Source organism: Thalassophryne amazonica, chromosome 15, assembly GCF_902500255.1.
Source record: "Thalassophryne amazonica chromosome 15, fThaAma1.1, whole genome shotgun sequence".
Taxonomy (NCBI): Eukaryota; Metazoa; Chordata; class Actinopteri; order Batrachoidiformes; family Batrachoididae; genus Thalassophryne; species Thalassophryne amazonica.
The window spans coordinates 6,642,064-6,657,650 of NC_047117.1; the positions used below are offsets into that span (position 1 = coordinate 6,642,064).

At 41.5% G+C, this 15,587-nt stretch overlaps 1 protein-coding gene across 1 annotated transcript in view; it reads left to right on the forward strand.

Annotated features, from left to right (window-relative positions):
• Positions 1-892: 892 nt before the first annotated feature.
• The window catches only part of cacna1ab (calcium channel, voltage-dependent, P/Q type, alpha 1A subunit, b), a 225,545-nt gene continuing 210,850 nt past the window's right edge, over positions 893-15,587 (forward strand). The window contains 1 exon segment of the mRNA XM_034187775.1: positions 893-1,203. Within this exon segment, the coding sequence (XP_034043666.1) occupies positions 893-1,203 (311 nt within the window).

The following is a 15,587-nucleotide window of genomic DNA, read 5'->3' on the forward strand; positions in this document are numbered from 1 at the left end:
GGAAGAGGGGAGGAGAAGGAGGAGGAGGAAGGGGAGGGGGGATGCCGCACCGTCCAAAACCAAATATCAACAAATGTCAGCACCAGGATCGGATTTTCGGGGAAGCCCCCGTCGGGTGGCGTTTGTAACTGGAGTGGCGCGGTGGCACTGAGAGGAGGGGGAGGAGGAGGAGGTGCTGAAGCTTTGCTGCGCCTGCACGTCAAACATTGCGGATGTATGTATGGCTCAAGAACAAATGAATTATTAAAGATTTCACTTTTATCTATTTCTATTTTTGCCTCAAAGCGGGGAGAACAGGGGTGGAGGGGGACCTGGCTTGGGGAGGTGAGGAGGAGGCGTGGAGGAGATCGAACTGCAGATCCTGTCAAGATGCACCAGAGGGGGAAAAGACGCAGTCTCCATCTGGAGATGATTGCAATATAAGCGCAGAGCTATGCATCGTTATTTTATTTTATTTTTTTAACGTGGCACTTCATTGATTTGTTGAAAATGCGCGCGGGGGATTTTCCGCTCAAAACCACAAAAACTGGATTTCTCAGCTTTTCGACGCGGATCAAAAATTTGAACAGTTTCTTCCGCCACCAAAGTCGGAAAGGTTTTTGCATTTGTGATTTGACACCAGTTACATAATTCTTCCATTCATATTCCAAAGGAGCAGAGACACCGCTCGCCTCTCCTCCTCCGTCCGCGCGCAGATGGAGGGATCTTCTTGGCGTTGAAGAGACACAGATAGAAGAAGAGACACAGAGAGAGAGAGATAAAGCAGAAGGTGGGAGGGAGAACCGTTCTGTGTGTGGAGCCCAGGCTGATGGGGAGGAGGTGGCATGTGGAGGTGTCACTCTGAGGTCCCCGTGCGGCTCCTTCCTAACCTCTGGCGTTTGGTGTCTGCAGAATGGCGCGTTTTGGAGACGAGCTACCCAACAGGTACGGAGGAGGAGGAGCTGGAGGAGGAGGAGGTGGTGGTGGCAGTGGTGGCGGGGGTGCCGGTGGACAAGGGGGGCCCGGCCGCGGCGGCAGCAGGCAAGGAGGCCCCGCCGGGGCGCAGCGGATGTACAAGCAGTCGATGGCCCAGAGAGCCCGGACCATGGCCCTGTACAACCCCATACCCGTCCGGCAGAGCTGCCTAACCGTCAACCGCTCCCTCTTCCTCTTCAGCGAGGACAACGTGGTGAGGAAATACGCCAAAAAGATCACCGAATGGCCATATCCTCTGACCCCGAGGGGCCGCTCAGGTACAGGGTGTTGGAGCGGAGAGGCGTGGCCTCCTGCGTGTGCGTGAAAGTTGTGCGCTTGGTCCTCTTCGGGCGCGTGTTTTATGTAATGCGTGTGTGCTTTTTGAAGTGTTTGTCACTGTGGAATAATGTTGAGCTTCGTAACCTTTTTTGGATATCGAACCACACTCACATTTTAATTTATTTTTTGATCATTATTTTTTCCATGTTGCACAGCCCTTCCTGTGCTTTTACACGTTCTTATTATTTTAAAGCATCAAATCTAAATACAAAAAATGTACATCGCAATACAATACTTTTTGTTTTAAATTGATGGTCTTTAAACTCAAACTGAAAGCCAATCTCCACACATTAATGAAGAATATAAAACACAAAATTATTATTATATAACAAAACGAATGGACGGATATAGGAGATGGATTAAAAAAAAATCCAAGCTGCTGAATATCACTTGAAGTTCTGGTGAATCAGACTTTTTTTTTTTAAGATTGTCTTGGTGGCTTCCCTCACTCAGCATAGTCAGTCACCTGAATTTTAAGGACAGTCTGCTACAGACACGTTTACACAGAGAGATATTCAGTGACATTTTACAGACAACTGGCTGTAAAAGTGATCATTTAATTGTGAGAGTATTTTCTGCAATCCTTTGTGTCTGATGTGTGAGTGTGTTTGCTTAATTTTCATCAAGTTATACAGAATTATTTTCACTTTGAAATAAGATTTAAAAAATCACAACATTAAATAGTTCAAACTTACACACACAGCAAAATCACCAGTGTTAAATTATCACTAGTGATTTTTACTGTGCAAGTGTCTGCTTTTATAGTTTGGTTAAAGTGCTGGATCAATTAATTAATTATCAAGACAGAAACAGGGTCAAGTACTCGTCACATGTAATCAAGTACTGACAGTGGATTAATCATTTTAAAATGTTTATGAAGGTAAAATCCAGGTTAGAGATTTATTTTTTGCATTTTATAAACGATTAACCATAAAGGTAAAACCAGTAGATTACTTCACAATGAAAGTAATCATCATTTCAGTCAGAGTAAGCATTTCTCATTTCTAATGCAGGTTCAGTCCAGTTCCTGCAGTATCGTGAGTCATGTGGCACATTTGACTGATGAGCTGCTTCTTCAGCATCAGTGCATCATGGAAATGTGTAAATGTCAAAACTGCCTGTTGTTGCCATATAAATTATAGAATCCTGAACCAGATCAACGCTAAAACTGAATAGTTTGATTGACTGATCATTTCATCATGTTTTATAATTGTCTGAAAACATTTCGTTTTTTTCCTTGGCACCCCCTACTGGTTGAGCTGCCCCCCCCCCCCCCCCCCCCACACACACACACACATGCACACACATAAAAGAATAGACTGATACATTCTTTTATTGATGAAGAATATTGACATCAGTTTGCCCTCCTGCCCCCCCCATCCAAAGAAACATTTTTATGTCCACCAAGGACGTAATAAAATCATCAACATTTATTTACTTATCTGTCTGTCTGTTAGCAGGATTACTTCAAAAATACTGAGCTGATTTTGATAAAACGTTCACCACAGATAGATATTAGGGCATGGAAGACTCCAGTAAATTTTGCAGGTGATCTGGATCCGGATTCTGGATCAAGATTTCACTTTATATAGGCTTTTATGAATTACGTCAAAACTACTTCACAGATTCTCAGCAGATTTGCACCACAGATAGATATTAGGGCATGGAAGACTCCACTGAATTTTGGAGGTGATCTAGATCTGGATTATGATCAGGATTTCAATTTGCATGTTTCACTTTGTCAGATTTTGCAGATTACATCAAAACTACTTCATGGATTTTCCCCAAATTCTCACCACATGGTGTTAGGTCTCGGAAGACTCCATTAAATTTTGGAGGCAATCTGGATCCAGATCCAGATCCTGATCCAGATCATTTCACTTTGTATACTTTTAAGGATTACAAAACGACTTCACGGATACGACATCACGATGTAAAAACAAGATCAGGAAGACACTATTTTGTTTCAGATTATGAATTAAATATCAGATTGCAACATCTTCATCACTCGGACTATTCTGGATCAGGATGCAGTTATTGCAGTGTGTTTTGGTATGTGTGAATATGTGAATCACATATCTGCCAAGCCTCGGCGAACGTCAGAAATCTCCAATTGCTGTTGTTTAAATTAATTTTGTTTGTCCAGTAAGTGTGTTGTTATATGACTTCATTTAACAAAGTCACATCTAATTTTGACAACTTGAGAGCAGATAAAACCTCAGCACCCCCCCCCCCCGCCAGGATTTTTAATGAGGGAGGAAAAAATGTAAAGACAATAAAAATATGATTTGTAAAGTTTTTTTTTATCACTAATGGATAGTCTGATTTTCCGTTTGTAAATGATGAACTATTAATGATCAACTTTTCTTAAATGGTTTATAGGGAATTAAAAATGATTTATAAATGTTTTATAAAGACATTACATATTTTGTTATTAATAATTATTAAGCCATCTATTTACGTTCTTACCAATACACTTTATAAATGCTTTACTAACGCTTTATAGCATGCAATTAATATGAAGTGTTACCTTGGTTTCCTCCAGAGACGCCACAATACTACTTTTTCAAGTCCGATACCGGAGCCTTCAGTATTTGCCAATACTAATACCAATCTGATATTATTAAAATAACTAATCTGTTCATAAATAAATTTGTCTAGCTGTACTTCGCTAATCAACTCATTTAGAAAATAACTTCTCAGACTGTGAAACTAATATTCTACTCCCCTAAAGGAAAACATACATTGCCCACAACATGACTGGATGTGCAATAAAAGACTCTGATCAGATCAGAATTTTTGTCTTTGACTTAATTTCTTAAATCCGATCCAATGATTTTGGCCGATATCAGACCAATACCGATCTGAAATATCAGCTCAGCGCACCCATACTTTCTTTCTCTTGGTAAGACTGACAAATTGCGAAGAGTTTATTGAAGATGGGCTGAATCCTGATAAATGCCAACAGATGTGTAGAAAAACACAACACATTCTGACAACGCAAAAAAATAAAACAAAACAAAAAACAAGCAAATATAAACACATCTGACACATGAACATATATTTGTAGCTATTTTCTCATGACCCAGTTTGCATATTTATTGATCCTGCGTGGGATCATGACCCCACATTTAGCCAAACACGGACAGTTTTATGCTTTGTGCGCTTTGTCACTGCTGCGTTTAACCCGGTTGACCTCAGAGTCATGTGATCATGCTGCTCTTGAAGGAATGAAAAATGACGAAGGTGATGATGATGATTAAGATGCATCTGGGATGAGCATGAAGCTGAGCGGAGTGTGTGTGTGTGTGTGTGTGTGTGTGTGTGTGTGTGTGTGTGTGTGTGTGTGTGTGTGTGTGTGTGTGTGTGTGTGTGTGTGTGTGTGTGTGTGTGTGTGTGTGTGTGTGTGTGTGCGTGCAGGCAGAGGTCTGCCTGAGTTGGAGCTGAGTGCTGATGTCAGCAGTATGAAGGCTTAAACACCACCAGGGAGAGAGAGGAAATGACTCTCTCTTTCTAATTACTACTGACCATATATGGGCATCCTGTGGTTTGTCCTGCAGGACAGCAGTGGAAAAAAGCTTTAATTGTCTGGACAGGTTGATCCACTGCTGCCGACAACCGCCCAGAAACATCCTGCTTAAATTAAGAACATCATAAATCTCGTGTGTTATACTGTCATTTTCTGCCTTGTGGTTCACGGCGGTAGAAGCGGATCACTGGTTCAATTTAACAAGACGTCTCTCGTTGTTCTAGACTTCGAACCCCACACATGAGTGAGTCAGTCCACAGAATGTCCATAGAAGCACAGATTTGGAAAACCACAACAATGAGCTGAAAACAATTTGGTGCATTCAGATATTCAGTTATGAGATATTGATCCATTATTGATTACTATTAAGTACCATGTTGTCACTCAGGCATATGATCCCATCCTGCCACCTAGTGGGGAATAATATTAAATGATTTAAAAGAATAGGACATGAAATAGGCAGCGTGTTGGCTAAGTGGTTAGCACTGTTGCCTCATAGCAAGAAGGTCATGGGATTGTTGCCCACGTGTGGCCTTTCTGTGTGGTGTTTGCGTGTTCTCCCCGTGTTTGTGTGGGTTCCCTCCAGGTGCTCCGGCTTCCTCCACATTCAAAGACATGCAGGTTTGGTGGACTGGAAACTGTGACAGACTGGCATCCTGTCCAGGGTGTACCCCACTTCACACCCCTCTGACTGCTGGGATAAGCTCCACCCCCACCCCCTGTGGCGCTGCAGCTAGAGCAGCAGTTGCAGTGACACATTTATTTCATCATATAAGTATATATTTGTATCTGTGTTGCCTGTAAATCATGCTGTTTTTATTGTGGGATTGTAATTTCCTGGACTCTTGAGGCTGTTATTTGATGCTACTTGAGTTCAAGCAGCGTTACTGCTGCATCTGGAGTGAAAGCTGTCAGAAGATGGTGTTATTTAAAGATAAAAACCAGCCAAACATTCTGCATGTGGACTCAGGCACACAGTCTTTGCAGGTATTGAGAATATGGTAGTTATTTAAAGATGCGCTTCCTGGATGTTGACTGGGAATCATTTCCCAGCATGCACTGCCAGGCGGTGATGGCTGCCAGAAGCTGTGGTTTCTTGCAGCAAAGGCCCAGAGGACTTCATTATGTCTCCTTCCATCCTTTCGGCTGCACTTCCACATTCCTTTTCTCCATTTTCTTCATCTTCTCTCTCACTCTCACTCATTATTCCTCTCATTTCCCCTTTTTCTTTTTTCCTCTGTTGTCAGTCTGGATTGTATTCAGTTTAGTTTTGTTCAGCACCATTAACATTACAGCATTATTGCTGATTTATTTTCCTTGGATGACTTGGACAATGTCAATAAAAATTAGATTCTTGATAATATGGAGGAAGCGACGTGCAAACGGCGCAAGCTCGCTTGTGGTACACTGTGTCCCAAACAGGAAGTGCCAAATTTTGAGTCCACAGTGAAACAGGAAATGTCAAATGCTGAACATTTCCTGGAGCTGCAGCAGAGGATATTTACTTGTTTTTCTTTATGTTGTGTTTGTGCTGGTATATTTATCTTCTGTAATCCTGCGTAACTTTTTGTTTGTCTTAATTAAAAAAACAAATTAAATAAAAGAGAAAGAGGAGATCTCATGGGAATTCAGTGCACATTTGACACTGAAACAGCAAATGCTAAATGTCGAGTCAACATTGAATGCGGGAATGCTAAAGTGAGAGGCAGCACGCACTGTGAAGCACATGAGGTCAGTCAGTGACTATTTAGTGTATAAATTAGCCATGCTAATGCTTCCCAGAACCATTTACTGAAAAAAGTCTGAAGGACCTAAATGAGACGGTGAAGACGTGTGAGAGGCAAATAAAGAAAATGCTTAAAGTGGCAGGTGGTTAAGAGGGCCGTAGTTAGGGGGTCTGGGGGGTCTATTATCCCAGAAAGTTGAGCTGTGCACAGAGTTTGGCAAAATTTTTCCAAGCAGTCTGATGGAATGAGCTCCCAGTGCCATCAAACATTCTAAACAAGCATTTCAAGTCTTAACTCGAAGGCTCTTCTTCTTCTTCTTTGTTGTCTTTGTCACCTTCTTTTTTGCTTTGTCTTCTTCTTTCAGCTGCTCCCCTTAGAAGTTGCCACAACAAATCCTTGGTCTCCGTCTCACTCTGTCCTCTGCGTCTTCCTCTTTGGTCTCCCTCTTCTCCTCCAGCCTGGTGGCTCCATCCTCAGCATCTTTTTCCTAATGTACCCTTAGTCCCTGCAATGCACATGGCCAAACCATCTCAGTCATGCCTCTCTGACTGTGTCTTCTACCTGTGTTGTCCTTCTGATATGGTCATCCTCGACACTCCGATAAGATACCATAGCACAGGTTCATTGGTTTAATTAAAAACGTGTTTGTTACATATATCATCAGAAATACTTTCAGTGTTCTTCAGTATAACTTGAATTAAGATTGCTTGGTCCCCTGCAGAGAGTGTCTGCACCTCCCTTGTATTTCCTAGTGTCCCACTCTTTTCCGTCCCCCAAGCACCAACATTCCAAACAAACTGACGGGTCTGTGTGGAACGACAGTTGCCAGATTTGTCGCTTGTCGCTAGATAGGATTTTAGTCGCTATAGGGAAGGTCAAAATGTTGCTAAATCTAGTGATGAAGGCACTAATTTGACAACATTTAGACAGAAAGATGCCATTCCTGCACAGCAAACATGTAAGGCAACATAGGCTCAATGAATATTTTACACATTTAATTCTTTTATGTCCAAATGTAATCCTTTTGTAAGCACAGTGCTTTAATGAGAACCTGTAATTTTATGACATATTTTTTCTCCGCCTCACACCCTGTGACTACTGGGACAGGCTCCAGCACCATTGAGTGGAGCAGTGGGTATAGAAAATGAACGAATGAATGAATGAATGAGCTGTGGGTTATGACAAAGCATTGTGGGTTCATATCCTGAAGATGAGTCCAGCACATAGAACCTCACCTTCATTGCAGAAAGGACCAACTTAATTAATCCTCTCTCTTTGTGTAGTTGGCACCTAAAACTGCATGTATTTAGGAGAAACCAGAACACAGAACCTCTCTCTCTCTCTCTCTCTCTCTCTCTCTGACCATCTGTTCTGGGTGTTTACTGTCTGTGTGGGTTTCACTCAGCCCGGGTTCTTGCTGTGCATCCTGGTATCATGTGTAGGGAAGGTGGGTGGAAAGACCTAAACACTACAGGACAACAAACTGGAGAGAGAGAGAGAGAGACACACACACACACACAGACAGAGAGAGAGAGAGAGAGAGAGAGAGAGAGAGATAGTGCTGAATGAGGATTAAAGAAAGATTCCCCACACCCTCTGGAACAGCCTGAAGCAGATCAGCGCCCCCACTAGGTCAATCAGAGGTGATGAGATTTCGTCAAAATCTGGTCATGAGATATAATCATGTTCGTGCACAATGGTAGTTTTCACAGTCACCATGGCAACCTGGAGATGTCAATGCAAATTTAATGTCATTGTTAGGATGTGGCTTGGTGTCTTGCTCAGTGACACTTTGGCACATAGAAGCAACCAAGATTTGGTCCCTAGACTCATTAGTTGGTCAGAAATCTGCTCCAACTGCTAATGTATATACATAGTTTGACTCATATACAAAATATACACTGCTCAAAATGATTAAAGGAACGCTATGTTCCCATAATTGCTGAGGTCTACAGGCAATTCCTTTCACTTCATGCTTGGTTTGTGCTCTGACTGTCAACTGTGGGACCTTATATGTAGACAGGTGTGTGTCTTTCCAAATCATGTCAAATCAACTGCATTTACCACAGGTAGACTCCAATTAAGCTGTAGAAACATCTCAAGGATGATCAGTGGAAAAAGGAGGCACCTGAGCTCAATTTTGAGCTTCATGGCAAAGGCTGTAAATACTTGTGTACATGTGATTTCTTAGTTATTTATTTTAATAAATTTGCAAAAATCTCAAAAAACTTTTTTCACATTGTTATTATGGGGTGTTGTGGATAGAATTTTGAGGAAAAAATGAATTTCATCCATTTTGGAATAAGGCTGCAACATAAAATGTGGAAAAAGTGACGTGCTGTAAATACATCCCGGGTGCAGTGTAACTAGGAACTAGTAATGATACGTGCACTGTGCTCTGCTCCGCTCTTGGTGGAAAATGCAGCCCAAAGTGTCTCAGTAAGATGCTGGAGCACCACATGCCACCAGATCACCTTCAGTGTGCTTTGCCAATGAACCTATAAGTCTCTGGATGGTCCACAGTTTTATAATTTGTTCAGCTTGGCTGAGATCTGGTGATGGTGAAGGTTGTAGCACATGACTGTGATCATTTTCATCCTCTTTGAATCATTCAGTGATGCCAAGTGGCCTGTGCATGAGGACATCTGCTTGGTTTCTCCACTTGTTTATTCAGACGTTTCCTTAATGTTATGCAGATGGAGCATTGAATTGGTGTCATCAGAAGAACCTGCTGGACATTTTGTTAATTTTGTTGTTGAGTTTATTAATATGTTATTTTAGGAAAATGTTGCCTGTCATTTATTGATTTATTTTTTTTAATGGACTCTCAGAGGTGGGTGACCTGGTCAGTGGCCTTTACATAGTCTGAGAGCCTGATGTGTAATTGCATGTACACTCACACACACATGCACACACACACTGAGGAAAGGACAGCAGCAGCATCTCGTTTCACCACAGTGAGGCGGAGACAAACACAAACCCACCGGGGAATTGGACGGCGCGGATCACATAACCACTGTGCGGTTCTGTCAAAACAACCTGAACTGTGATTCTTATCTGCCTGTCAGGTTCTTGGATTAAGCCAAAAAGAACAAATCCCAATGTTTTTAACCCGCCCAACAGGGGTCGAGCTTATACCATCATGTGCACCATAAGTCATCAAGCAGAGGAAGGATTGTGATGGCATTCAGCTTTAACACTATGATCCCAGGAACAGTTTATTTAAGCTTAAAGCTACCGTATATTGGATTTAGTGTCATCTAGTGGTGAGGTTGCAGATTGCATCATGCCATTGCCAGTCATAATTTTGTTTCCTTTTATGCTTAAGAACAAGAGATTGTACAGTGGAGCGTGAAAATGCCAAATGGGAGAATTTTTCTGCCAACGACTGCACGTGTGTGTGTGTGTGTGTGTGTGTGTGTGTGTGTGTGTGTGTGTGTGTGTGTGTGTGTGTGTGTGTGTGTGCATGCAGCAGTGCCCCCTGTAGTAAGTGAAACTACTGAACAGGTGTTACAGTATCACCTACCCTCACCCACAGACACACATCAGACCAAATATGCAGGAAGTCCAACAAATAGTTGCTCATCATCATCATCATCACATTGAAATCTAGTGAACACTGATGTACCAAATCAATCTAATAAACAACTTTGTTTTGTCCAGTAGATGTGTCTGCCACCTGCTGGACACTTTGTGGATGCTGGATGGATGATGGATTAGGAGCAGGTGTGGTTGTCAATGAGTGAGAGAGCATTTGGTTGATAACTTGACCACAACTGGGGGACGTGATGGTCATGTTTTGAAAGGTATCAGACAGAAAAAGCAGGCTGTTGAGCCTGGTCCTTCATCCCCGAGCTGTGAGCACCTTGCATGGCAGCACTTGACACTGATGTGTGTGTATGCGTATGAGTGTGTGTGTTAGTGTGAGGATGGGTGGATGTGAGGCATCACTGTGAAGCGTTTTCACCATAAAAGCACTACAACCCTGTGGTGAGAGCAATGGAGACGGTCAAACAAAGTACGCAGTAAATGGGGTTTGTGTGTGTGTGAAAGAGAGAGAGAAAGAGAGAGACCATTTCCACACATTCGTTTTTTGTAAATGGGGACATAAACCAATATTTTCTGATCACACAACAGAGGTTATATTGTAAAACTCAAACAGCAGACACAAGTCCACACAACCCTACAGAAAAGATTTAGTATGAATGTAGCTGAAACACCCCCCCCCCCCCCCTCTCTCTCTCTCTCTATATATATATATATATATGGGAATGGGCAAAACTGCCCAAAGATAGGTGCACCAAGTTTGTGGCATCATATTTAAGAAGACTTGAGGCTGTAATTGCTGCCAAAGGTGCATCAACAAAGTATTGAGCAAAAGCTGTGAATACTTATGTACATGTGATTTCTTAGTTAGTTCTTTTTTTTTTTTTACTTTAATACGTTTTGAAAAAAAATCCAAAAACTTTTTTTCATGTTGTCATTATGGGGTGTTGTGAGTAGTATTTTGATGGAAAACATGAATTTACTCCATTTTGGAATACGGCTGTAACATAACAAAATGTGGAAAAAGTGAAGCGCTGTGAATACTTTCCAGACGCACCATAGGTTTTATTTTATGTTACAAAATTTATTAACAATAAACAAAAGTTACATATGATCCAGAATCTACATCAGGATTCTGAGCAAAACCAAAAGATAAATGATTCATCCTTTTGAATGACTTTGGACCCAAATACACACCAAAAAAAGACAAATCATGGCAATCAGCTGAAAATATTTTGAGAAATTCATCAAAATTTAAATAAAAAAACTCTATGTAAAATTTAAAAAATAAGCCACGGCTCAATTTTCGAAAGCTTTTTGAAGGATTGTTCCTCCTTATAAAATTTCTAATTTTATGAAATTTCATCTTAATTCAGTTTTAACCCAGCTAACAATTTGACATTGCCGGAACGTTGCACAGAAGTTGCAATGACGTTGTAGCAATGTGAATTTGTAGACTCCCCTCAATGTTGCTGCAACATTGCCAGCAACGTTGTGTTGCAGCGTTGTAGCAACGTAAATTTGTAGACCCCCCACAATGTTGCTGCAATGTTGTCAGCAAAGTTGTGTTGCAATGTTGTAGCAACATGAATTTGTAGACCTCCCACAATGTTGCTGCAATGTTGTCAGCAAAGTTGTGTTGCAATGTTTTAGCAACGTGAATTTGTAGACCCCCCCACAATGTTGCTGCAACATTGTCAGCAACATTGTGTTGCAACATTGTAGCAACGTAAATTTGTAGACCCCTCACAATGTTGCTGCAATGTTGTCAGCAAAGTTGTGTTGCAATGTTGTAGCAACGTAAATTTGTAGACCCCCCACAACATTGCAACACATCATTGTCAGCAACATTGTGTTGCAACGTTGTAGCAACGTAAATTTGTAGACCTCCCACAATGTTGCTGCAACGTTGTCAGCAAAGTTGTGTTGCAATGTTGTAGTAACGTAACGTGAATTTGTAGACCCCCCACAACATTGCTGCAAAGTTCTCAGCAACGCTGTGTTGCAATGTTGTAGCAACGTAAATTTGTAGACCCCCCACAACATTGCTGCAACGTTGTCAGCAAAGTTGTGTTGCAACGTTGTAGCAACGTGAATTTGTAGACCCCCACACAACGTTGCTGCAACGTTGTCAGCAATGTTGCAGAGGGACAGAGGCAAAGGTGTAGCAATGTTGCTGACAACGTTGTGGTGGGTCTACAAATTCATGTTGCTACAACGTTGTCAGCAACTTTACAGCAACGCTGCATTTATGTTGTGTGTTATTTGGGAAGAAATTGAACTTAAAAAGCTGAAAAAAATCCCAATCTCATTATCCAAAAGAATGTTTCAATGAAATTATTCCACCATGTTTTGTGGTGATCAGCTGAAAACTTTTTGAGAAATTGAAATATTGTTTAAAACAAAGATCTTACTACAGTAAACTTTAAATCCTGATCATCACCAATATTGAGGGGTTTCCCTGACAAAATGACACTAAACTTGGAGATCAAATGAAATGTGTGGAGTGATTCTGCTCAAAAATGAAACCACATGATCAATTATCAAAGAGGCGCTGGTGAAAACTTTATCTTATTGGCAGCAGGAATAAATTCTGAACACGCAGGAGGCCTCACGTAGTCAGCATCGAAAGAAAACCGTGAAAGAGGGGAGGGAGAGATGAAGGGACAGAGGCAAAGGTGTAGAAAGAAGAGAGGATAAGAAAAGGTGTTACTACAGACAGAGGTGGAGAGAGAGGAAGAAAAGGAAAAACAACAGGTAGAAAAGTGTTGAGGCGTGAGGACGGATAAGGTGAGGAAAGGGGGTGAAAGAGAAAAGTGGAGATGTGATGTGGTTGGTGTGGAGCAGCCGTAGTGTTTCCCTCGATGTCGAGTCACTGATCTACATTCAATCTGCACCACGTGAATTATTGATTGGCCTTTCGCCAGCCTGCATGCGTGCACTTTAACGGTGCCGCTGCTGAAAAGCACAGTGGTGGCGCTTTATTTTTAACTTCTTCTCTTCTTTTGTTTTTTCTTTCTTTTGCACAGATGGATGTGCAAACACACATACTGTATTTGGAAGGTGCACATACCTACATCAACATACACAATACACATCAGAATACACAAAACCATCCTTCAGGCCGTCACTGACGTCTAAACCCAGCACACATCCAGCACACTGTGAAACAAACTCTCTTCTGGGGTTTTCCCAGAACAAATCAACTGTCTCTTCCTGGACTTGCTCATTCCCAGAATGAGGCTCATCCTTGCTTATATGATCAATGTTATTTAAAATGTAATTATCTTTAATTCCAGGCAACATTAAACCTCTTCAGCAAAATTTGCAATGGTCATTTCATTATTTAGATATGAACATTGTCCAGAAATTGCTTGATGTTAAAGCTGCAGTATGCAAAATTTTGGGGTGTTTATGAACAAAAATAGAGTGGAGCATTCATAACTCTCTGTTCACTGGCGTGCAACAACAAAGTAGTGTTTTCATAATCTTATAATGTGCCCATCTTATCTATTTGGCTGCAGGCCCTCTCATGGAGACCATGTTTCATTGCCATGTTGCTACAGTAGCCCAAAAGGGACATACGTACCGCACCTTACACATTTTGCAGCATGGCTAGAAGCCTGAAGAGATAAAAACGAATCAATGGTTGCTTCCATGTACATTCTGCCAGTTGCTAGTGCAGGCTAACAAGTTTGAGAACCCTAATTTTTGTATTCTGGTTGATCAAACATATTAATTTTCCTGAGAAGGCAAAGAGGCAAAAATATGAAGGCATAACACAATGTGCAACCTTTTGAAAAGATGGTGCTAAATCTTACACACTGTGGCTTTAAGAGCAATGCAAAATGAAACCCAAATGCAGGCACAGAATGCAAAAAAAAAAAATAAATAAAATTATTTACCTGCTGAAGACAAACTGGAAAACTGAAGGAAAACACTGAGGTCCAAAGAGTGAATTTGGAAAACCACAAAAGAAATAACGCTGGGTAGACGGAAGATGATCTGACTCAGGCAAACTGAAAACCAGACTTATTACAAAACGACAGGTGTGCAAACTAAAACAGTATGCAGGTGTGTAGAGAAGGAGATGCTCCACAAGGTGTTTTTGAACTTGCCTGTTTAAAAAGCATGCCGAATACTCCAAAATATGAGTGTGGCATTGTTGTACTCTTGAGCAATGCAGTACGACTTGTGTTCCACTGTTGCTGCTGTTGGGGTGTGCAACATTTTTTCTGGAAGAAAGTACTGAATTTGATGGTATTTGTGGCTTCATAACATTATTATTTTTTTTTTTTGAGATTTTGTTGCAAAACAACAGAAATTCAAACCTTTTTTTGTTTGTTTGCAGGATTTGAACCAGCAACCCCATGACTTGATATGGAAAGGCTCAGGCAGTGTGTTCCATTCCACTCTTCTGCTAATAGTTATTTTGTGGCGTTAATGAGTGGTGGTGTGTGGGAGTGATCACTCCTAATAGTCATAATTATTGAAATTGAGCCGCAGCAGCAGATTGTTGGTTTTCGTTATTTGAGGAGCGGAATGATGTGATGTGAGGGGTGTGGAGGGAAAACCAGCAGAGGGGAGTTTATTTTACTCTTAACTTTGGAACACTTCTGATGCCTGATGCACTTGGCTCTTCCTCCACATCCTGCGTTCTTCTCCTCGCTTCTCTCCATTTTACTGTCCAGCTGCTGCAGTGTGCAGAGACAGAGAGAGAGAGAGAGAGAGAAAGACACAGAGAGAGAGAAAGACAGACAGAGAGAGAGAGAGGCAGAGAGGTCAATTTAAAGAGAGGAAGGGATGGATGGATGGAGAGATGAATGAAAGCGTAGTAACGGCCTCAGTGTGTGTTTGATCTGAGCTGGTTTCCCTGCAGCCTGCAGGGCCGAAGAAACACAAATGTGTGTGTGTGTGTGAGAGCTGGGTGAGTGAGTGTGCATCAAAAGAATATTTGATGCTTGGTTTTCGTTTCCAACTGCTGCAGGCTCTTCTTTCCTATTACCCATCATTCCTCATGGATAAGTGGACCATTTGTGTAGTTGTATCCCACAGCTCGATGTCGTCCACAGCCGCGGTATGATTCACGGGCGCAGTATTTACTTATAGGCCGGAGAGGAAAGTTTTCCGTGAATTTGTGGATGTGAATCGTAAAGGACTGACGTGACACATTTGACGATTGATGGCCTGTAATAAAGAAAATGTGATTTTTCCGCCATCTAATCCAAGAAGGCGGAAAACGCTTTGAAACAGGAGTATTTCTGTGTAAGGGCGCGGTCACGCGATCACACGGCACACAGCAATAGCTGAACAAAGGATAAAAAGTCAAAAGTCACAAATTATTGAGAAAATGTGGACGAATGATCCTGCACCTTTCCCATCACGGAAAAGTCTGTGAATCAAGAGCGCAAAACAGAACATAACAAAACCAAAACTAACAAAAGAAAAATGAAGCAAATGGCGACCTCGAAACTTTAAACGAAATCAAAATC